Source organism: Zosterops lateralis (genome assembly GCF_965231275.1).
Source record: "Zosterops lateralis genome assembly, chromosome: 25".
In the NCBI taxonomy this organism is placed as follows: Eukaryota; Metazoa; Chordata; class Aves; order Passeriformes; family Zosteropidae; genus Zosterops; species Zosterops lateralis.
In genome coordinates this window covers 5,918,830-5,940,781 of record NC_139785.1, presented here as the reverse complement: position 1 = coordinate 5,940,781, position 21,952 = coordinate 5,918,830, and the positions used below count along the sequence as shown (strand labels likewise).

At 54.1% G+C, this 21,952-nt stretch overlaps 3 protein-coding genes across 6 annotated transcripts; all 3 read left to right on the top strand.

Moving 5' to 3' along the window:
* Positions 1 to 42: 42 nt before the first annotated feature.
* FOXRED1 (FAD dependent oxidoreductase domain containing 1) lies at positions 43 to 4,682 on the top strand. The gene is made up of 10 exons (XM_083877863.1): positions 43 to 228; positions 864 to 1,105; positions 1,184 to 1,294; positions 1,379 to 1,497; positions 1,585 to 1,679; positions 2,495 to 2,596; positions 2,674 to 2,741; positions 2,844 to 2,992; positions 4,026 to 4,155; positions 4,231 to 4,682. The coding sequence occupies exons 1-10, from the start codon at positions 48 to 50 to the stop codon at positions 4,588 to 4,590; spliced, it is 1,557 nt and encodes a 518-aa protein (XP_083733989.1). The 5' UTR covers positions 43 to 47; the 3' UTR covers positions 4,591 to 4,682.
* Positions 4,683 to 5,719: 1,037 nt separating this feature from the next.
* EI24 (EI24 autophagy associated transmembrane protein) lies at positions 5,720 to 13,741 on the top strand. Its single transcript, XM_083878227.1, has 11 exons — positions 5,720 to 5,776; positions 6,590 to 6,737; positions 8,552 to 8,697; positions 9,842 to 9,902; positions 10,534 to 10,600; positions 10,950 to 11,074; positions 11,578 to 11,697; positions 11,777 to 11,888; positions 12,616 to 12,727; positions 12,811 to 12,885; positions 12,992 to 13,741. Exons 2-11 carry the CDS (start codon positions 6,696 to 6,698, stop codon positions 13,161 to 13,163), a joined length of 1,032 nt encoding a protein of 343 aa, XP_083734353.1. The 5' UTR covers positions 5,720 to 5,776; positions 6,590 to 6,695; the 3' UTR covers positions 13,164 to 13,741.
* Positions 13,742 to 14,089: 348 nt separating this feature from the next.
* STT3A (STT3 oligosaccharyltransferase complex catalytic subunit A) lies at positions 14,090 to 21,751 on the top strand. Of its 4 annotated transcripts, none has more exons than XM_083878021.1 (19): positions 14,090 to 14,141; positions 15,190 to 15,283; positions 15,399 to 15,524; positions 15,624 to 15,684; positions 16,130 to 16,251; positions 16,418 to 16,563; positions 16,787 to 16,877; positions 17,048 to 17,154; positions 17,497 to 17,661; positions 18,160 to 18,340; positions 18,778 to 18,933; positions 19,079 to 19,170; positions 19,759 to 19,914; positions 20,020 to 20,208; positions 20,283 to 20,399; positions 20,480 to 20,582; positions 20,883 to 21,071; positions 21,188 to 21,303; positions 21,413 to 21,751. In XM_083878021.1, exons 3-19 carry the CDS (start codon positions 15,437 to 15,439, stop codon positions 21,449 to 21,451), a joined length of 2,118 nt encoding a protein of 705 aa, XP_083734147.1. In that variant the 5' UTR covers positions 14,090 to 14,141; positions 15,190 to 15,283; positions 15,399 to 15,436; the 3' UTR covers positions 21,452 to 21,751. The 4 variants fall into 4 exon arrangements, with proteins under 4 accessions (XP_083734147.1, XP_083734148.1, XP_083734146.1 ...); XM_083878022.1 differs by having other exon boundaries at positions 15,107 to 15,270; XM_083878020.1 differs by having other exon boundaries at positions 15,107 to 15,283.
* The last annotated feature ends 201 nt before the right edge of the window (positions 21,752 to 21,952 follow it).

Genomic DNA, 21,952 nt, shown 5'->3' with positions numbered 1-21,952 from the left:
CGTGGTCATGATGGGGAAGGGGGCGGGGTTACGGGAGGGGCGGGGCCATGCTGCGGTGGGGGCGCGCGGTGCGGGGATTGGGGGGATTGGGGGGGGGAATCCCGGGAACGACCCCGGGATGGGGAACCCCGGGATGGGGAAGGACCCCGGAACCGGGGGGGATCCCGGCAGGGGGCCCGGCCCGCCCGCTCCGCACCACCGGTCCGAGCAGCTCCGATTTCTTCGGCGGTGAGATCTGCACACCGGGATTTGGGGCGCACGCGGAGGAATGGAGGGGAGGGGAGAGGGGGGTCTGAGTGTGAATTGCTGGGAATGGAGAGGGGATGGAGTGAATTGGGGTGTCCCAGGGACAGGAGGGAGGGCTGGGGTGTGTATGAGGGTATATGGCAAGGTCGGGGTTGCTGGGAATGGGGAGTCCCGGGGAATGGGGCGGGGGGTTACGGGGAGGTGCCCGAGGGGTTTGGGGGTGATCCCTGCGGGAGGTGACAGCGGGCATTGGAGGGGCTGGGGCAGAATGGGGTGGCTGCTGGTCTCAGAGGGAACTGGGGGGTTCCAGAAGGCCCAGGGGAAACTAATGGTGGGGGGGTCCCAGCGGAGACCAGGGGTCCCAAGGGGGAGGCACATCGCAGGGGGCTGGTGGTGATTCCCAAGAGCGAGCTGGGGGAGCGGGAGGGGCTGGTGGGGATTGCAGGGGATGGGGAGCGGGTCTGGTGGTGACCCAGGGGGCCCTGGGGGGAGTCTGGGGAGCCAGGGGTATCCTGGGAATGTCCTAGCCGGGATCCCGAGGGATGCAGAGGGTCCCGGGGTGGGTGGTCCATGGGGGGCTGCCCCCAGGCTCAGCATCCCCCATTCCCCACCCGCAGAGCTGGGGCACACCCTGGAGCGGATGGTGCAGACCCTGCGGGACCAGCTGCCGTCCTCGGGGAGCGGAGGGCGGGGCTGGGTCCCCCCGGGCACCCTCCCGGACCCCCGGCCCCCCGACGAGGCCGATGTGGTGGTGGTGGGGGGCGGCGTGCTGGGCTGGTCCGTGGCCTATTGGCTGAAGGTGCTGGAGGGCCAGAGGAGACACGGGATGAAGGTGCTGGTGGTGGAGAGAGACCCCATGGTGAGACACCCCACCCAGGGCAGGGTAAGGCCGTGGGGACCCCCCTGAACCCCCTGTATTTTGAGTCTTCTCCTTTAGTATTCCAGAGCCTCCACGGTGCTGTCGGCCGGGGGAATCCGGCAGCAGTTTTCCCTCCGGGAAAATATCCAAATGTCCCGTTTCTCTGCCAGCTTCCTCCGTGACATCAATGTAAGTGGGTTATATGGGTGTTATTTGGGGGGAATTTGGGGGAATCCAGCCCCACTCACTGTGGTCCCCCCTGTTTCCTTACAGGAGCACCTTGGGGTGCCAAATGAGCCCCCCATCGACATCCAGTTCCAGCCCTCTGGGTACCTGTTCCTGGCATCTCCCCAGCAGGCTGCTGCCCTGGAGGCCACTGTGCAGCTCCAGAGGTGGGGAACACACGTGGGACCCTCCTGGGGGGAGATTTCAGGGCCTGGGGGTCACCCTGACTCTCCTCCACTTGTTGGCCATCCCAGGGAGGAAGGGGCACAGGTGGCCTTGCTGTCCCCCACCCAGCTGAAGATGAAATTCCCCTGGATGAACACAGAGGATGTGGCCGTGGCATCCTATGGTATGTGGGAGGATTGGGAGGATGTGGAGACTCCTCTTCAACATCCTTCTCATCCTCATCTTCCTCATGAATCCTTTGTCCTGGTTTTATTTATGGAAGGGGATGTCCAGCCCCACAAAGAGCATGTATTGGGTGGGGGTCACACAGTTGTGTCCCTGTAGGAGCATCTGAAGATGGCTGGGACAAGGAAGTCTGCTCACCTGAGATATTCTAGAATATGTGGGTTTATTGCAGGGGTCATGGGTAAAAGGGATTTGCCTTCAGCCACCAGCCTGGGCTGGAGGGAACCCCAAAGGGAGAGGGAGAAAGAACAAGAGGGTGAGAGCTGAGAGAGAAGGGAGAGGGAGAGCAAGGGGGCAGGGTCAGAGTGCAGGGGGAAGAGAGCAGAGGTCAGAGAGCAAGGTCTTTGTTATAATCCACTCTATCTCCTTTTGTGATGAATATTCTAATTTACAGTGACCAACCAATACAAGACACAACATCCTATAGAATCTCCATACAGCCTGTAAGAACTACTACATTACCACACTGTGTTATATTTTAAACTCTAAAAACTACTCTTTAGACTTTTCTGTTTTGCTACATTGACTTTTGGATCCCTCAGCCAGCAGAAGGGTATTGTTCAATTAAAAGAGATTCTCCTTCAGCTGCCCAGGCTGTTGTCTTCAGGTTATAGAGTAACTAAGAGTCGGTATCCTGTAACTCAAAATAAGGTCCTGTTTCTATTTTGATTATAGGTTTGATATTTTCAGAATCTTTTGCTAAGCAAATCAGGTTTCCCTGATTCATCTTCCCCAACATGTTTCCCTGCCCAGGTCTGGAGGATGAAGGCTGGTTTGACCCCTGGACCCTCCTCAACGCATTCCGGCGCAAAGCCATCTCCCTGGGAGTGCAGAGCTGCTCCGGGGAGGTGCGAGGTGAGGGATGGGGGTACACAGTGAGGTTTGCCTCCTGCCACCCCCAGGTCTCCCCACCTCACCCCAAAACCCTCCAGCTTTTGTCATCTCAGCCAACCACATGATGCCACCAGGACAGTTGTCTGCACGCATCAAATATGTCCATGTAAGTGTGTGTGTGTGTGTTTGTGTGTGTGTGCAACTCCCCACTCCCCAGGAGTGCCCCTGACCCCCCTGTGCCCCTGACCCCCTGTCTGTGCCCTCCCAGGTCCACATGCCAGACAGCATAGAGTACCAGCCAGTGGCTTGTGCCATCGTGGTCAACGCTGCAGGTGCCTGGGCTGGGAAGCTGCTGGAGGCAGAGGGGCTGCCCAGGGCACTGTGCCGGCCCCCGCTGCCCATCCAGCCCAGGAAAAGGTACTGGGGGGCTCACAGCAGGGACAGCCTGGTAGCCACCACCTCTGTTGTCATCAGAGGACATGCACTCAGCCAGTTGTCAGGGCAGAAAGAGAGAAGTTTATTTTTTGACCTCAATTTAAATGTGTTCTGGACAGTGACCAGGGATTGGAGGATGAGGTTGTCACCTCTCTGACCCCACTGGTTAAACTAGATGTCTATTAATGGTCCCTCCTCCGTAGAGGAAAGTAAACATTACTTTGTTTACCTGAAAATCTGTGAGAAACTTCACTACAAAAACGCAAACATCAGAAGGCTGAAAAAGATCAGGGCGACGCTGTTGTGGGTCAGCCCCTGGGGTCAGAGTGGAGGCACATCCCAGCAACTCCTTTTTCAAGGGGGGATGCCCTTGGTGCTGTTTTGGGGGGGTATTTTAGCCCCCACCACTCCTGTGTCATGGAGGAACACCTCAGCACTTTTATTTTGGGGGTTGTCACGCTGGCACCCCTCTGTCTGTGAGAGGGTGACATGAACCCCTGGGTGCTCTTCTGGGGTGATCACAGAATGGAACACACGTCCCAGCACCCACCACCCTCCAGCTTCTGGGGGCATGATGAGCTTCCTCAGTTTTTTATTTGAAGGTGGGGTCTTGCATCCTGGAGCTCCCATTATTCCTCAAGTGCCCTCGGCCCCAGTATCCCCTTTGTGTCCCCATATTCCCAATCCCAGTGCCCCCATTATCCCCCTTAATGTCACCCGTCGTCCCCCAGTTGACCCCAACCCCAGTATCCACAGTATCCACAGTATCCACAGTACTCATGCTATTCCCCCAGTGTCCCCATTATCCTGTGCCAGTGCTCACAGCCCTATTATCCCCATTACCCCACAGTACTTCAATTATCCCCCCAGTACCCACAGTCCCAGCCCCTCCAGGAGTGACATGACCCCTCAATGTTATTTTCTGGGGGGAACAAACATCTCCACATCCCAGCCCCACCACACCATACTGAGGGACAAGGGGACTATTCCCACACTCTGTTTTGGGGTTCCCCAGGTACGTGTTCACCTGGCACTGCCCCAACGGCCCCGGCCTCTCCTGCCCCTTCCTCGTCGACACCTCGGGCGCTTATTTCCGTCGGGACGGCTTCGCTGGGAATTACCTGGGCGGGATGAGCCCCCCCGAGGTGAGCCCTGGGGTCCCCTCAGACCATTCACCCCCTCTATTCTTTATCAGACACCTCCAATCTGTCCTTTCCCAGGAGGAAGAGCCGGATCCCAGCGACCTGTCGGTGGATCACGATTATTTCCAGGAGCAGATCTGGCCCCGGCTGGCTCGGCGCGTCCCGGCTTTCGAATCCCTGCGGGTCGGGGGGTCTTGGGCTGGATATTATGACTACAACACCTTCGACCAGAACGGGGTGCTGGGCCCTCACCCCCGGCTGGAAAACATGTTTTTAGCTGCAGGATTTAGTGGCCACGGGCTCCAGCACGCGCCGGCCGCCGGCAGGGCCGTGGCTGAGCTGTTGGTCAAGGGCCGGTACGAGACCCTGGACCTGAGGAGGCTGGGCTGGGACAGGCTGGTGGATGGGGAGCCCCTGAAGGAGCAGGGTGTGGTTTGATGGGGGTGGGGAGGGGGGAAACTGAGGCACAACCGTGAACCCCCTCCCCAGGCCAGAGGTCGTGTCCGGTAGGAATAAAATGGATGGATGGATGGATGGTGAGTGTGTCAGGGAGTTAATGGGGTAAACACCAGGGCTACCAGTGTCCTCCCCAGTACTCTCAGTTCTCATGTCCCCATTGACACCCTCCACAACTGCAGTGTCCCCACTACGCCCCATTCCCTCCCAGTATCTCCATTATGTCCCCATACTTGTAGTGTCCCCAGTATCCCACATTACCAATTGCCTCCCCAAATTCCCCTTAGTTCCAGAGTCCTCACAGTCTCCCATTCCCCCAGTGCTCCCATCATTCCTCCAATGTCCTCTAATACCTCCGTTAATTCCTATCCTGCAGATCTACTCTGTTATTCTCCCAGTGTCCCATATTGTCCCCACAGTGTCCCCACTAACCCCCATTTCCCCCAGTACTTCCATTATGATCCTCAATATTCCCCCAGTGCCTGCAGCCCCGATATCCTCAGTATCCCCACAACTGTCCTGCCGTGTCCCCACCTCCAGTGCTCCCATTATCCCCAGTATCCCCTCAGTGCCCCCATTATCTGCCCCAGTGACCCCAGTAACAGTGTGCCCATTACCCCATCCAGCGCTCCCATTATCTCCCCAGTTCTCCTGCAGTGTTCCCAGTGTCCCCATAGTGCCCCCGGCCCCAGGACGCCCATTCCCCTTGATATCCCCAGTATCCTCCCAATGTTCCCAGTATCCCTATAGTGCCCTTGGCCCCAGTACGCCCATTCCCCTGGTATCCCCAGTATCCCCGCAGTGTTCCCAGTATCCCCACAGTTCCCCCGGCCCCAGGATGCCCATTCTCCTCGGTATTCCCACTATCCCCCAGTGTTCCCAGTATCCCCGCAGGGCCCCCATTCCCAATTCCCTTCCCCGCGCATGTGTCGCCCTCTGGCGGCAGACAGCAGCAGCGCGCACACGAGTGCCGTGTCCTTTGGCGCATGCGCACTGGAGGCAAAGCGCTGTGGGCGGGGCCCGCGGGGTGGGCGGTGTCCGCGCGGTGGGCGGGGCGAGCGGCGGTGGGCGGGGCCGAGGCAGTGCGTGTGCGCGGCGCATGCGCGGTGGGCGCGGCCGGGCCGTGTGAGCCGGGCCCGTCCCGCCGTGCGCCCCCGGCCCGGCCCCGGTGAGTGCGGGGGGACCGGGGGGCCGGGGGGCGGCGAAACGAGAGACCCAGCGCCGGGAACCGCGGGCCTCCCGTGCCGGAACAAACCCCGAGGGGATTCTGGGCGCTGCGGGGGCGGCTCTGAGGGCGTTTGGGAGCTGTCCCCCCTCAGACGCGCTGTGTGGGGAGACTGTGGGGACAGCCCTGAGGTAAAGTACGGGCCCCCCGAATTGTGGGGTCACGGAGACCCCAGAGGGGTTGTGCCCCTCCCCGGGTGCCTGAGGGTCATCCCGGAGCTGTGAGACCCCCGGTGACCCCTGGGCAGGGGGCGATTCCTCCTCAGGGCATTCCATAACTCGGGTTTTCAGGAGGAACCTGCCTGTGATTAACTCGGTAATAAATCCGGAGGCCGGGTCCGGTTCTGCAGCTTAGAGCCCGGCAGGGTCTGACTGGGAATAACCGAAACAAAGCCTTTTAAAAATGATTTTTAATTGCGTTCTGCGGCTGACAGGCCGGGATTTGTGAATCCAGAGCTGCTGGGAGCCCTTGGCAGCCTGGTGGGAAAACACGAGTTTGGTTACCTGGTGGTTTATATTTTGACTTGTTTCAGATGCTGTTTCTATTTCTCTGGTGCTTTACAAGAGCTGTTTCTCTACCCCTGAGCTCTCTAACACCACGATAAGAACAGGGTGGATCCATTCCCTGCCCTGTTGCAGGATTGTTGTGCCCAGCGAGGGCCGGGAATGGTGCTGGGAATCACCGGGGTGAGACTGAACTTGTCATTTCTGCTCAGTTACCAGCTCTGCCAATAACCGATGTGCTCTCTCTCCACAGGCTCCACCCGTTTCCCGTCTCTCCAGGATGAGACAGGCCTGGGCCCGGCTCTCCCCCTCTCCCTGTAGTTGATAGTTTGGGCGGCAGAGGTGATGCTGGAGTCGAGATGGCCGACAGCGTCAGAATCTTCCTTCATGACCTCGTCAGGGTGAGGCTCCTGGGGGCTTTGGGGGCTCCCTCCTTCCCAAAGGAGCAGGGAATTGGAAGGAAAAGGGTCTCCAGGTGTATTTCAACACTCTTGTGTGCTGTGTTTATTGCAAAGGCTTTGCTGCTGAACCCCTGACAGGTTTCCCTTGGCCACAAATTAATGAAAAATCTCAATAGTATTAATTATAGTATTAATTATAGTATTAATTGTAGTATTATACTCTTAATAATAGTATCAATATAGTATTATATTAATATAGTATATTTATTCTAGTATATACTATAGTAGTAATAATAGCATTAATATAGTATTATATTAATATAGTATATTTACTGTAGTATATAAATATAGTCTTAATAATAGTATTAATATAGCATTATATTAATATAGTATATATTATAGTATATAAATATAGTATTAATTATAATATTTATATAGCATTATATTAATATAGTATATATTATAGTATATAAATATAGTATTAATTATAATATTAATATAGCATTATATTAATATAGTATATATTATAGTATATAAATATAGTATTAATAAGAGTATTATTAAGTGACAGCATATAGCAACACACAAAGTTTATAGTACATTTTAATATAGGGTGTATAATATTGTATATAATTTAATAGTAATAATAACAATAAATGAATGGCTATATTTTAATATAGAACCTATAATATTGTATATAATTTAATAGTAATAATAACAATAAATGAATGGCTGTGAGCACAGCAGCTCTGTCCTAGCAATAACAAGGTCTGTGTCACCTCAGTGCTCCCACCCTGTCTTCCATCATCCAGGGTTAAATACAGGCTAAAAGCCACTCATGCTGTGACACTGAGCAATAGCTCATGCTCAGAAATAACTTGGTTTGGAGAACAGACAAAGGTTTGATCGAAGCCCTGTGGCCACCACCTAAAAGCAGGAGTTGTGTCATTTCCCAGAGCTCCTGCACCATCAGCTGGAAGAGCTGCCTGGTCAGAGCCCAGCTCTGCTGTTCCAGACATGGATTTGGCATTGGAATTGATCCTCTTTGCTCAATAACTCCACAAGCCCAACTGCCACCAGGGTGGTGACACTCCTGGCTCATCCTTATGATCTTGATTTTAAAGGGAAATTGTGATTATGATGGTTATGGGATCACCTGGAGCTGGAAATGATTGAACAAGATCCCAGAGTGGTTTGGCTTGGAAGGGACCTTTAAGTCTCTCTTAGAGAGAGTGGAAGGGGCACCTTCCCCTATCCCAGGTTGCTCCAAGCCCCATCCAGCCTGGCCTTAGACACTCCCAGGGATGGGACAGTCCCAACCTCTCTGGACAAGCCAGTCCTTGGAGGCAGCTCTGCAAATCTTCCAAACAGGGAGTAAGGGAAAAGTTCTGGGCCTCTCCCATTAACAGGCCTGTATGGATGTGCCTGGTGGGAGGAAGTTCCTGGATTGAGGACCAGATGCTTTTATTTGTGAAGGAATAATCCTCAAACTCCAAACATACAGCCAGACTTTTCACATCCCAAATATTGGTGTCATTCCATTTTATTGGCCTCAAAGAGCTGGCAGAGGATGAGGGGCTTCCTGCCAGACAAAGCTGGGAGACATCCCACTGATTATTTTGCCAGGGTTTTAAATAGTGCAGATTGGAATATAAATTACACCTTTACAGAAAAAAAAAAAATTATTGCTGGTGATGGAGATGCTGGAATGGGCAGTGATTTAGGTCACTGGGCCTTGGCAGAGAGGTGAGGCTGCTGCTCCAGGCCAGCACCAGGAGGGTTTTCCCATTGCTCCTCTCTGCTGGTGCCCACAGGGAATCAAGGACTCCATCTGGGGCATCTGCACCATCTCCAAGCTGGACGCCCGGATCCAGCAGAAAAGGGAAGAGCAGAGGAGGAGGAGAGCCAACAGCGCGCTCGCCCAGAGGAGGCTCCACATGGAGGAGAAGAAGCAAGAGAAGTGAGTGTGGGGCGTGGCTGGGCAGGAATGGGGTAATTCCCTTCTCAATTCCCTTCTCCCTGATACTCAGAGCCAATAAATGGCAAACACGTGGCATGAAACAACCATTTTCCAGGGTATAATGGAGCTGGAGCTGTTACTGTGAGATAAGAAGTCTGACCTTTTATGTTGTTTGATAATCAGTTTGAATTACCTCTGAAAGAACAGGGATTTATGAGTTTCTTTTCCTCCTGAATCATTGTGCTGTCTCAGAGCCATTGGTGGTGGTGGTGGTAATTGTGGGATCAGGGAAGAAACAGCAGCTTGGATCCATGTCAGGGCAGATTGAGTGTCTCTTTCCCTCAGCCCTGCTGTGTTTTGTGGAGTTTGGAGCTGCAGAACCTCAGTGGTTCTGGAAATGTCAGAATTATCCCCATGGAGGAGAAAACAGCACCTATTCCCATGTCTGACTATTGGGCTGACACCTCACACAGTGGTTTTTGACAATAATGCCCATTTTGAGACATATTTACCAATTATTGTGGCTGGCTGAAAGGTGAAAGAAAAGTCTCCCATGATCCCAATACTCCTCAGGGGTCTCTGCAGCTCCACATCTCAGTTGCCTCTGAAGAAAAGTATAATTTTTTCGTTTTCTTTATATAAACAGCTAAATTTTGCTAGTTTTCTTTATGGCAAAATCACTCTGGTGTCAAGACCCAACTGGGGAAATGCTGCAGAGTCCTGTGGAGCTGCTCTTGCATGTCCAGAGACACCAAAACCACCCTGAGCTGAAACAGCCTCTTCCAAAAACAAAATATATCCAAAATTTCCTAATTTTATTGTGGCAAGAGTTTGGAGGGAACAAAGCCCGTGCTTAAAAATCTGGAAGAGAGCTTTGCTTTTTTTTCTATTTCAGTGCAGATTTTGGGAATTAATGAAGGTTAAAAGAGTCTCCCTGCTGTAAGTCCTGCTGAGACATGGTGTGAGTCTGTGCAGAGATTCCTTCCAGGATTTCTGTGTTTGGATAAAATCAGGTGCACAACTGGTGCTGAGCTGGTTCTTAGTGACTCTCCCAAGGTGTCCAGAACGTGGGGCACGAGCAGTTGGCACCTGTGAGGGGACATTTGTGCAGGTGCTGGGACATTAACACTCCTCTCTGCTGCAGTGAACCCCGGATCGTGAGCCGGATATTTCAGTGTTGTGCCTGGAATGGAGGCGTCTTCTGGGTACGTGGAGGTTTCTCTTATTTATTATGTTTTTTTATTAAAAAAAAAAAGTGAAAACCTGTGAAAACCCATGTCCTGCTCCAGCCTTCACAGGCTGTGAGTGGTGAGCCATCAACCTGGCAGCAGGAATTGCTGGGAACCACCACATTCCCATCCCAATGCTGTATTTTAAGGGATTCACTGTGGGATACAGGACCACAGACTTAGTCAAGAGACCCACATATGAAACCCAAGCTGCTTTTCCAAGTCTTTGAGATTGTTCTTCACCTGAATATTCAATTCCTGCTTTGCTGCAGCCTGGGATACTGTCTTGCTAATTGGATATTGAAATCTTAAATACATTTCCTCAGCTCTGACTTGCTGTGCCTGGTTCATAAGGCTGATCCTTAATGGAGCCAGCACTTCATAAATCAAATAACCAAATAAATGGCTTCATTTCCTCATTTCAATGGTGCAGAGTACAAGGGATTGGCATGGAAATGTTAAAATGTTCAGCTGCAGGTTGTGGCTGTATTTAAACAGAAATCCTTGCTCCTCTGTATTTGCTGGGGGAGGAGAGGCAACGTGCCTTGGGATCTGTAGCCACAGGATACCTCACTGAGAGCCCTTGTTTGTTTTTTTTCCCCTGCAGCTTAGTCTCTTCTTGTTCTACCGAGTGTTCATCCCCGTCCTTCAGTCGGTCACAGCGCAGATCATCGGTGGGTGCCTTTCCCCTGGGGGTATCCAGGGTGCTCATGGCCCAAGAGATCAGTTCAGAGTCTGTTCTCACACCTCTGTCTCCTTGTATCACCTTCCTCTTCTGCCCAGCACCAACCAATCCCATCATCAATCACCCAGTAGAAAACCAGGGGTGGATCACCCTGCTGACAGCCTGTGCACTGCAGGGATCCAGCCCAGGGGCCTTTGTCATTTCAGACACATTTGTCTGTGTGTTTTCGCATTTCAATAAAAATCAAGGGGGTGGAAATGTGCTTTTAAAGACATCTATGAAGCATTTGGAGGTTCCTACACCAGTTCCTCATGTGTGTCTCTGTCTCTCCTCCCAAGGTGACCCTTCCTTACATGGTGATGTCTGGTCCTGGCTGGAGTTCATCCTCACCTCCATTTTCAGTGCTCTCTGGGTGCTGCCCCTCTTTGTGCTCAGTAAGGTGGTCAATGCCATCTGGTTTCAGGTAGGTGACAGGAGCCTGGGCCCTGCTTTGAGCAAACAGAAGGATTTCCTTTGCTGGGTGGTGTTGCAATCAGGACACAAAAGAAAGACACTCGCCCTCCAGCATGAGAGCAAGAAAAGAAGGACTTTATTTTAGGAAACTTAACTTATATAGGTTTTGGGATTTGGTCAAGGACTGGGGGACAAAAGGAACACCCCTCTGACTGCAGTGGTCAAACCAGCAGTCCCTCACAGAGAGGAATACAAAAACAATGCACTTTGTTTATGTTTCAACGTGTGAGAACTTTAATACAAGAATGTAAACACATCAGAAAGCTGAAAAATCAGGGCAACAGGGTGGGATTTGACCAGGTGGGGGCACGAGATGAAATCCCACCCCAAAACAGGCTCTGGGCCTATTCCTGATGGGCAAAAGCAGCTCGGGAGCATCACAGTGGGTTTAATTTCCCTGAAGCCCCCAGTGCTCTGGGGTTCCTTTGCCTGAAGCCCTGTCTGTGCTGGCAGGACATCGCGGATCTGGCGTTCGAGGTGTCGGGCAGGAAGCCTCACCCCTTCCCCAGCGTCAGCAAAATCATCGCCGACATGTTGTTCAACCTCCTGCTGCAGGCGCTTTTCCTCATCCAGGTGAGACAAACAACCACCCCACCAGCTCCCACCAAATCCTGAGCCATCCCCCTCTCAATCCTCTCCTTTCCCATCCCAGGGGATGATCGTGAGCCTGTTCCCCATCGACCTCATTGGGCAGCTGATCAGCCTCCTCCACATGTCGCTGCTCTACTCGCTCTACTGCTTCGAGTACCGCTGGTTCAACAAAGGTGATGGGGGCTCCCTGCCTGGGATGGGGGAATTTACCTGGGCTGGGTGTTTCTCCACATCCAGTTGGGGTGTCAGAGGCTGATCTGCCATCAGTTTTTATGTGGAATGAAGGATAAACATGAGCCAGTGTGCTCAGGTGAGCCTGTACCAGCCCCAGTGTGGCCACAGCTCCAGGGCATTGCCCATCCCCCTGTGCTGGGCACTGGTGAGGCCTTGAGTGCAGTCTTGGGCCCCTCACAACAAGGACATTAAGGTGCTGGAGTGTGTCCAGAGATGGGTACAGAGCTGGGGGAGAGTCTGGAGCAGCTGGGGGAGCTCAGCCTGAGGAAAAGGAGGCTCAGGACCTTGTGGCTCTGCACAACTCCCTGACAGGAGAGGACAGTGAGGTGGGGGTCAGGCTCTGCTCCCACATAAAAAGTGACAGGATGAGAGGATGTGGCCTCAAGCTGTGCTGGGGAGGTTCAGGTTGGACATCAGGATGAATTTCTTCACTGAAAGGGTGGTCAGGCATTGGAAGGGGCTGCCCAGGGGGTGGTGTAATCCCCATCCCTGGAGCTGTTCAGGAGATGACTGGATGTGGCACTCAGTGCTCTGATCTGTTGACAAGGTGGGGATTGGTCAAAGGAGGTGATTGGAGGTCTTTTCCAGCCTAAATGGTTCTGTGATTCTGCAGTGAGGGTGTCTCCTCCCCATGGGTTCATTTCCATGGGATTTTCCTCTTGGCAGGAATCGAAATGCACCAACGGTTGTCCAACATCGAGAGGAACTGGCCCTACTACTTTGGCTTTGGCTTGCCACTGGCATTCCTCACAGCCATGCAGTCCTCCTACATCATCAGGTGGGAAAGCCACTTGGCCCCTCCTCCTCCTGACATCCACCAAGTGCCCCTTATTTTATTCTATTCTATTTTTTGCCTTTCAGCGGTTGCCTCTTTTCCATCCTTTTCCCTCTCTTCATCATCAGCGCCAACGAAGCCAGGACCCCCGGCAAAACCTAGTGAGTATCCTTCATTCCCCCGCAGTGATCCTTGTACCAGCGCTCCCCCAAGCCCTGCGGGGGCGCTCCTGGCCTCGGGACCTGATGGACTCTCTTTCCCTTTCAGCCACTTCCAGCTCCGTCTCTTCTCCTTGGTGGTTTTCCTCAGCAACAGACTCTTTAACAAGACCGTTTACCTTCAGTCCGCCCTGAGCGGTGCTTCCTCCTCCCCCTCTTCTTCCTCTTCCTCCTCCTCCTCGCCCTCTCCTGCCAAACACGCGGCGGCTCCGGGGCACTGAGCTGCCCCCAGACCCCGGGGAGGGGGGACCCCCACGGGCTCCTCTGCGCCCCCCATTTCCAGGGACAGGCAGGACCCAGCCTGGCGAGCTGTCACTGTCACTTCTGCATTTCCCCCCCTGGAAACTTTTTTTTTGGGGGGGAAAAATCCGTGTTTTTAACAACACCTTTGTGAGTTTCCAGGAGCCGGGTCGCGCCCTGCGCTTGTTTTATAGCGGACTCTTTTGTACGCCTTTCCCTGTGCCATCTCCCCGCCTGGCGCCCGTGGGTGGGAACCGCGTCCCCCCGTTTTTGCCGTCGTGTCCCTCCCGTGTCTCCCCCGTGTCCCCCTGTCCCTGGTCCCCCTTCCCGCTCCCTCCATCTCCCCTAACTCAGGTCGTGGGAGGGGGGCGGGCATTTCTGGGAGCTCCCGCTGCCGTCGAGCACAGCGTCCCCCCCTCCCGTGCATGTACCGTTTCTGTCGGGCTCGGGGAAGGAACCGGCGACGTTCAAAACCCCCTTTGGATATTTCGGGCCGGTTTATCAACTTTTCTCTAGTATTTTCACACTGAAACATTAAACGGAGAAACCACGATTCTCAGCCCTTCTGCCGCTCTCTGTCGTTACTCCGCGGGGGGGTTCCCGGGCCGGGCTCCCCCCCCCCGCCCGGGCCCGCAGTTGGTTCCGCCGCCCACGTGGCCGGGCCGCTTCCGCTTCCGCCCACGAGACCCCACCGGCCCCGCCAACCCGGACACCGACACGTCACGGCTCATTCCCCGCCAGTCCCGCCTACTTCTTGCTCAGCCAATCGGAAAGCCCCGTGCGCCGCACGCACCGCCCCACACTCCATTGAATATTCGGCACTTCGACCAATGAGCGCGGCCGCGCCTGGAATGGCGTGCGCAGAGACCAATGGGAAGAGGGCAGGGGCGGGGCGCGGGCTGGCGGCGGCGGCGGCAGGGCGGCTGCGCGGGGCGGATGGACGGGGCGGCGGGGCCGCGGTGAGGGACGGCACCGGCACCGGCACCGGCCGGGCTGGGGGAGCCGCGGGTCCTCGGGGCGGGCCGGGGGTCGGAGGGGTACCCGGGGGTGTGGGGTGCGGGGTCTGCGGAGCGCGGGAGCTGAGGGGTCATGGGGCGCCCGGGCCTTGGGGGGTGCCCAGGCGTGAGGGGAGAGGGAGCCCGGGCGGTGAGGAGTCCCCAGGCCTCAGTGCGGGCCGAGACCCCGGGGCTGGAGACTGGGGGTGCACAGAGGGCAGCACGAGGGGTCGGGAGTGCTCTGATTTCCTGGCAGGGTTAAGCGTCTCCCTGAGGACTTCGGGGCACCCCAGGGCAGTGCCACCCGTGCCCAGAGCCGTCTGCACTGTGCTCCATTATCCCGCGGGATCCAGGAAATCACCGCCACACGGTGTTTCTGTACCTGGCGGTGCCCAATGTGCGCCAGTGTGTGCCTTCTTTTGGGCAGAGAAAGGCTTTTCCGGGCCCAGGTTGTTTGGGGTTCAAATGTCAGCCTGTGTCAATGTGTCCTCCCTGATGTTGTGGCTCAGAGACCTGAACTGCACATCGGCCCAGCCGTGCTGGGGCTGAGCCTGCCCACAGCAGCAGGAAGGGTTTTCCTGGCTGGTTGGGCAAGAAACGATTTGAAGAAATCTGAGTGTTTTCAAAGTAGAAAGATGTTAAAGCTGTGATTGTTCAGTAGGAGTTTCACTTCCTTGGTGTGCAGCTCCATGATTTCTGTGGCTTTTTCTCCTCCCCCCCAGGGAGTTTGAATTAAACAGCCACGTTATCTGGTGTGAGCAAAACTGATTTATTGTCCTGGTCTGCATTAACAAACTACTGAGAGATATATATTTGACATAAATAATGCAAAGTGGGAGGAACCAGGAGCCATTCAGATCTCCTGTGTGTGAGAAAAATCACCCATTTCTTGTATTCTCCATGGATTATGTTTTGTGCCTTGTTTGCAGGTGATGGTTAAACTGCAGAGAGCATCCAGAGGGAAAGCAGGGGTTTTGCTCAAGTTTACACTGAGGTTTTGTTCTGTGCACAGAGAAACAGGCACGTCCTCTGCCCTGGAGAAGTTCTGGGCTCAGTAAAGGAAGGAAAACCAGCCAGGATTTGACCAGCTCAGGTCAGCACAGGAGGTGAGGGGTTTGTGGCAGGGGTGAAGGCTGGGCCAGAGTGGGGGATTTAAAGTCCAAAGGCTCATGAAGGCTTTAAAGACAACGTGGTCTTTGGTGTCTTCCTGATTGTGTGCAGGCACTCAAGGATCCCCAGGCCCTGCATTTGATGTGAAAATGACCAAGCTGGGCTTTCTCCGGCTCTCCTATGAGAAGCAGGACACGCTGCTCAAGCTCCTCATCCTGTCCATGGCAGCTGTCCTGTGTAAGTGTGTGCCCTCAGGGGTGGCTCCTGGTGCAGGGAAACCGAGGGTGGCTCGTGAGCTCTGTGTGTTCACTCTGCCCCTTCTCTCTGTGTTTGCAGCTTTCTCCACCAGGCTTTTTTCCGTCCTGAGATTTGAAAGTGTCATCCATGAGTTTGACCCGTGAGTGTTGTTCTCTCGTTTCCTGGGGGCCTGGTGGGCTTTTCCTCTCCTGGAGCACAGAATTCAGGCAGTGGTGCCAGGCTCTGGTGACATGTGGGATGTGGAGGGTTTTAGTACAGCTTGGTTTTCTTCTTCCCCACCCAAATTGACTTGGTGTCCAGGGCTCTTCCTGCAACCCAGATCCAAGACTCACCTGCCATTGCTTTTCTCCTGGGAGGTGGTTATTCCTGACCTGGGCACAGCCGGAGAGAGAGCTCCTGGCACAGTTTTTGTCAGTGTCCCAAGCTCGTTGCTGATTGAATCCCTCCAAAGGGACACTGTCACCTTTGTTAATGCACTATTAGGCCCACTGGGAGGAGGAATGGACCTTTGCAGCTCCTTTGGGGCAGTTGAGGGGAACTGGGCACACAGGAGCAGCCCCCACAGTGCTGTGACACCTTTACAGGTATTTCAACTACCGCACCACCCGCTTCCTGGCCGAGGAGGGCTTCTACAAATTCCACAACTGGTTTGATGACCGAGCCTGGTACCCCCTGGGCAGGATCATCGGGGGCACCATTTACCCAGGTAAAGCTTTTGCCAGGCTGAAATGATGGAAGGGAAAATTGGGATGGGAATTGCATCCAGGAGTGCCAGCTGGAGCAGAGGGCAGCTTGGGGATGCATCCTGGGCAGCAGATCCTGCCTGGGGAGTGTTTGGGGCACCCTGATGAGGGTGTCATTCCCATCCCCAGGCCTGATGATCACGTCAGCAGCGATTTACCACGTGCTGCACTTCTTCCACATCACCATCGACATCCGCAACGTCTGCGTGTTCCTGGCTCCCCTCTTCTCCTCCTTCACCACCATCGTGACTTACCACCTCACCAAAGAGCTCAAGGTACAGGGGCCAGCAGGGTTTTCCAGGGGATTTTCCATTTGAGTTTTTTTCCAGCTGTTTTCCATTTGGGAGAGCAGCTGGGTCAGAGGTTCGGAGGTGATCACCACACTTCTCAAAACCCTGACCTTCTAGAAAGTGGGAGATCTATTTGAGAACTTTGTTTCCACGCTCATTTTTTATTCCTTTGAGTAATAAAATCCCTAAACCCTGATGGTTTCCCCAGGATGCAGGGGCAGGACTCCTCGCTGCCGCCATGATCGCTGTTGTGCCTGGGTACATCTCTCGATCTGTCGCTGGCTCCTATGATAATGAAGGTGAGTTGGTGACCCTTTAAGGGATATTGGGTGCTGGAAGATGCTGCAGGAGGCTCTGTCCTTTTCCTTGTGTGATGGAGCAGCAAAAGCATTTACAAATCTGTCTTTAATGGCTTGAGTGCTCTGCCGTGCCCCAGGGATGACATTAACAGCTCTGGGTCTTTCTGCAGGTATTGCCATATTCTGCATGCTCTTGACCTACTACATGTGGATCAAAGCTGTCAAAACTGGCTCCATCTATTGGGCAGCCATGTGTGCCCTTGCCTATTTCTACATGGTGAGTGTCCCTTCTCCCAGCTCTGGGGTAAACCTGACTCTGAGATTCCTCTGGATGCCCTCACCAGGTGTGGAGTTCCCCCATGGTGTGCTGTTCCTGTGTCTGTGTGTCCAGAGAGCTGGAACCTCTGTGGAGGTGGAAAAAAAAACTTAGAGGGGTTTGTGTGAGGTGTTCTTAGTAACATTGAAAAATCCACGTTTCTGGCAGCTGGGGTGTGGAGGATGCCCCAAGATAGAGCAGATCCCAGCTGGTATTGTTACTGTGATCCCAGGAAAGATAAACCTCTGTGTTTCACCTCAGCTGTTCAGTCCTGCAATTTGTGTCTGGTTTGTGTCCTGGCAGGTTTCCTCGTGGGGTGGCTACGTCTTCCTGATCAACCTCATCCCCCTGCACGTCCTGGTGCTGATGCTCACCGGGCGCTTCTCCCACAGGATCTACGTGGCCTACTGCACAGTCTACTGCTTGGGAACCATCCTCTCCATGCAGATCTCCTTTGTTGGCTTCCAGGTGGGCACCAGGAGGGTTTGCAGACTTGGGGATGGGTTGTAACAGAGCAGCAGAGCACTGGCACCTGGTTTTACTTCTTGTTGTCATCACTGAGGTTGTAAGTGGGTGCTGATTCCTTGCCACCTTTGGCAAAATGAGCCTTTGGCTGTGCTGGATGACTTTCAAAGGTCCTAATAACGTTCCCAGCATCAGTTGTCTTTTAAAATGTCTTTAGTTTTGGTGAAGGAAGCACTCATGCCATGTATGTTTTGGTATGGCAGGAAACAGGCCTGCCAGGCTCATGTTTTCAAGAGAATCTGGTTAATTTTCCATATGGATTCTTATCAGAATCAAAGCAGATGTAGGAAAAGGACTCGTGCCAGCTGTGCCAATCACAGGGAGGGAACATTTGAACATTTTCCTGTGACTGGCACAGACTGTGCCGAGCAGTGATTTGTGTGAAAAGCCATTAGTGGCTCCTGTTCACCTCCATATCTGACCACGCTCTGCCCACTCCAGCCTGTCCTCTCCTCGGAGCACATGGCTGCCCTTGGAGTCTTTGGCCTGTGCCAGATCCATGCCTTTGTGGACTACCTCCGGAGCAAGCTGAACCCACAGCAGTTTGAAATCCTCTTCAGGAGTGTCATTTCCCTGGTTGGCTTCGTCCTCCTCTCCGTTGGGGCCGTGCTGATGCTCACAGGTACCCCCAGGCTGTGGCCATTACAAGGATGTTTCACCCTCTTTCCCTGCTTCCAAAGGCAAGGAATTTGTCCACCCTGACTCTTTACTGAGTTCCCCTCAAAGGGGGATGTTGAGACCTGCCCAAATTTGTGCATTAGGAAGGAATATTTAAGATAGGAGGGGCAGAGACTCTGGGGACACCAGGCTGGTGCTGCAGATACTGATTGTTGCTCTGTAGTAGCAAAGAGATGCTAAAAAAAGAGGTTGGGCAAGGAGGATTTTTTTAGAGTGAAATTGCATTGTCTTTCTAAAATGGCAGGTTTGAGTAATAGAAATTTTAAATGGGGTCTGGGATCACCCATTCAGCCTCACATGTGCTTCCCTGGGAGAGTGCATGTCAACATTGCCCATTACTTTGCTGGATCCAAAGAGGATTTGTTTTCCCCACTTTCCTAGGGAAAATCTCCCCATGGACTGGGCGTTTCTATTCCCTGCTGGACCCTTCCTATGCCAAGAACAACATCCCCATCATCGCCTCTGTCTCTGAGCACCAGCCCACCACTTGGTCCTCCTACTACTTTGACCTGCAGCTCCTGGTTTTCATGTTCCCAGGTGAGTCTCCAGACCTTGAGTCAGTCACCAGAGGGTTTTCCTGCTGGTCCAAATCTTCTGGGGCATGCTGTGTCCTTCTGTCTCTCAGTGCCTGGTTTTATTTCATCTCTGAGCTGAACCTGACCTTTTTTCTCCTCCCTCACAGTTGGTCTCTACTACTGCTTCAGCAACCTCTCGGATGCCCGTATCTTCATCATCATGTATGGTGTGACCAGCATGTACTTCTCAGCTGTCATGGTGAGGGCTGTGGGCACCAGCACTGCCTCTGAACCTTAGTGATGATTCTTTTGCCCTGAGGGCTTTCCTCCCTGCCATAAATGTGGTTTTGTTTTGCCCTTTCTCTGCAGTGAGGGAAGGTGATGTTGCAAAACCCAGTGGTTTGGGTGTTACTCATGTCCCTGTGGCCAGCACTGCCTGGTCAGTGTTCCTGGAATCCCAGAGCCAAGCTCCCAGTGCAGTCTCAAACAAAATCTGTGGGTTTTCAAGCAGGGGCTGGTGACAATTGCTGATGAGCCCATTTCCTCTCTTCCTGTGGCACCCTGAACACTAAATGTGGTTGAGTTCTGGTGTGGAGGCAGCTACCAATCCTTGCTTCCACCTAAGATTGCTGGAGTGACCTCAGTGTCCCGTGTGGGCCAATTTTGAGCACTCCAGGGTATTTCCCTCAGGGATGGCAGCTCCCCACATAAAAAAACAGCCACATGTTTATCCCAAAGCTGATACATCCACTGAAATTGAGGTGCTGGATTAGGAATGGCATCCCAATTCTTTCTTCTCTTGGATTTCTGCTGGATTCCTTCTCAGACAGCTCTGCTGTTGCCATAGGTACGTCTCATGCTGGTGCTGGCTCCGGTGATGTGCATCCTGTCTGGCATCGGGGTCTCTCAGGTCTTGTCCACCTACATGAAGAACCTGGATATCAGCCGGCCAGACAAGAAGAGCAAAAAGCAGCAAGACTCCACCTACCCCATTAAAAACGAGGTGAGCACCAGGCTGGCTCAGGAAGACCCCTGGTCCTGGTGGGCTGGGTGTGGGGGGCTGATGGCCCCGTCCCTCCAGTGCTGAGACACGAGGTCATTCCCACAGGTTGCCAGTGGCATGATCCTGGTCATGGCTTTCTTCCTGATCACCTACACCTTCCACTCCACCTGGGTGACCAGCGAGGCCTATTCCTCCCCCTCCATTGTCCTCTCTGCCCGTGGTGGGGATGGCAGCAGGATCATCTTCGATGACTTCCGAGAAGCTTATTACTGGCTGAGGCACAACACGCCAGAGGTACGGGGAGCTGGGGCCTTGTGCACCCAGCATTGCCCACTGAGGCACTGATTGATGGCTGGTGTTTGGTGCAGGATGCCAAGGTGATGTCCTGGTGGGATTACGGGTACCAGATCACTGCCATGGCCAACCGGACCATCCTGGTGGACAACAACACCTGGAACAACACACACATCTCACGCGTCGGACAGGTGAGTCCCTCCCTCCCCCCCGCCTTGGCCAGCCTTTCTGGGCACCACATCAGCACTGGCTGACACCACGTCTGCCCCAGGCCATGGCATCGACAGAGGAGAAAGCCTATGAGATCATGAGGGAGCTGGACGTCAGCTACGTGCTGGTCATCTTTGGGGGCCTCACCGGGTACTCATCGGACGGTAAGATCCCGCTGTGAGCCAGGGCAGACCCAGCCAGGGGTGCTGGTGGCAGAGTCCCGCCTCCAGCTGGGGCTGTGGAGTGAAAACAGGGCTGGAATGCTCCTCTTTGGATCTCTCCCTCAACTCAACCTTGCTGACATCACCTCAACCCTCTCTCCTGGCCCCCCAGCTCAACTTGACTCCTCCTTTTACCTCATCCCAACTTCTTGTTCTTTCACCCCAATTCAGCCCCTTGCTCTTTGTCCCCCAAATCAAACTCAACCCCTCATTCTTTGCCTCCCCCAACTCTCTGCCTTCCAGACATCAACAAGTTCCTGTGGATGGTGCGGATCGGGGGCAGCACGGACACGGGGCGCCACATCAAGGAGCACGACTACTACACCCCCACCGGGGAGTTCCGTGTGGACCGCGAGGGCTCCCCGGTGCTGCTCAACTGCCTCATGTACAAGATGTGCTACTACCGCTTCGGCCAGGTCTACACTGAGGCCAGTGAGTCCCTGAGTCACCCCCAGGCTGTGGCATTGCTTCTAGGGGACCCCACTGTGCCCTGACACCTCTGGGGTGCCATGCAGCAGCAGCACTGCCTGTCCTTTGCCCTCTCCTAGAGCGACCGCCGGGCTACGACCGCGTGAGGAACGCCGAAATCGGCAACAAGGACTTTGAGCTGGATGTGCTGGAGGAGGCGTACACCACAGAGCACTGGCTGGTCCGAATATACAAGGTATGGCACCAGAACAGAGCCCAGACTCGCCCAGTTTGGGGAAAAAAAAAAAAAAAAAAAAAAAAAAACACATGGAATTCTGCCTAATGAACTTTATTTTGCTGCCCAGGTGAAAGATTTGGACAACCGCGGGTTGTCGAGGACGTAGAGGAGCCAACGCCGGCCGTGCTGACACCGCACTGACCCAGCCTTGGCCTGTGCAGCAGAGATTTGGGGGTTTGGTGGGGTTTCCAGGGGGCTGTTTCGGGTTTGTTTTATACCGTTTGTAAGCGCAGGCAGCGGCGGGAGGACCCTGCCCGCCCCATCCTGCCAGGAGTGATTTTTATATACACACACACACGGGAGCCGCCGCCAAATCAGGAACCGCGGCTCTCACCGGGGCTGATCGACCAGGAATTGTGAAGAATACAAATAAATAAATTTGGTGGGGTTTTCCCCTAATTCTGTCCGAGGGGGCGTTGAGGCCGTTAATCTGCTTTTAATAAATTTGAATGGAAATAGAGGCGGGGAGGGGGCGTGGCCTGGCGCGGGATTCAGGTGGGGGCGTGGCCTGGTTCGTGCGCGCGCAGGGGGGGCGGGGCTCGCGGCTCTGGCGGGAAAAGGCGGCGTGGCCGGGGCGCTGCCGGGAGCGGGGGGCGAGCGCGGCCCG

Bases quoted from the DNA above. Each gene is read 5' to 3' on its own strand.
- FOXRED1 (XM_083877863.1), top strand. From the start codon at position 48: ATGCTGCGGTGGGGGCGCGCGGTGCGGGGATTGGGGGGATTGGGGGGG. The intron at 229-863 runs GTGAGATCTGCA...CCCCACCCGCAG, and splicing joins CAGCTCCGATTTCTTCGGCG to AGCTGGGGCACACCCTGGAG. The intron at 4,156-4,230 runs GTGAGCCCTGGG...GTCCTTTCCCAG, and splicing joins GCGGGATGAGCCCCCCCGAG to GAGGAAGAGCCGGATCCCAG.
- EI24 (XM_083878227.1), top strand. From the start codon at position 6,696: ATGGCCGACAGCGTCAGAATCTTCCTTCATGACCTCGTCAGG. The intron at 10,601-10,949 runs GTGGGTGCCTTT...TCTCCTCCCAAG, and splicing joins GGTCACAGCGCAGATCATCG to GTGACCCTTCCTTACATGGT. The intron at 11,075-11,577 runs GTAGGTGACAGG...CTGTGCTGGCAG, and splicing joins TCAATGCCATCTGGTTTCAG to GACATCGCGGATCTGGCGTT.
- STT3A (XM_083878021.1), top strand. From the start codon at position 15,437: ATGACCAAGCTGGGCTTTCTCCGGCTCTCCTATGAGAAGCAGGACACG. The intron at 15,685-16,129 runs GTGAGTGTTGTT...ACACCTTTACAG, and splicing joins GTCATCCATGAGTTTGACCC to GTATTTCAACTACCGCACCA. The intron at 16,252-16,417 runs GTAAAGCTTTTG...TCCCATCCCCAG, and splicing joins CGGGGGCACCATTTACCCAG to GCCTGATGATCACGTCAGCA.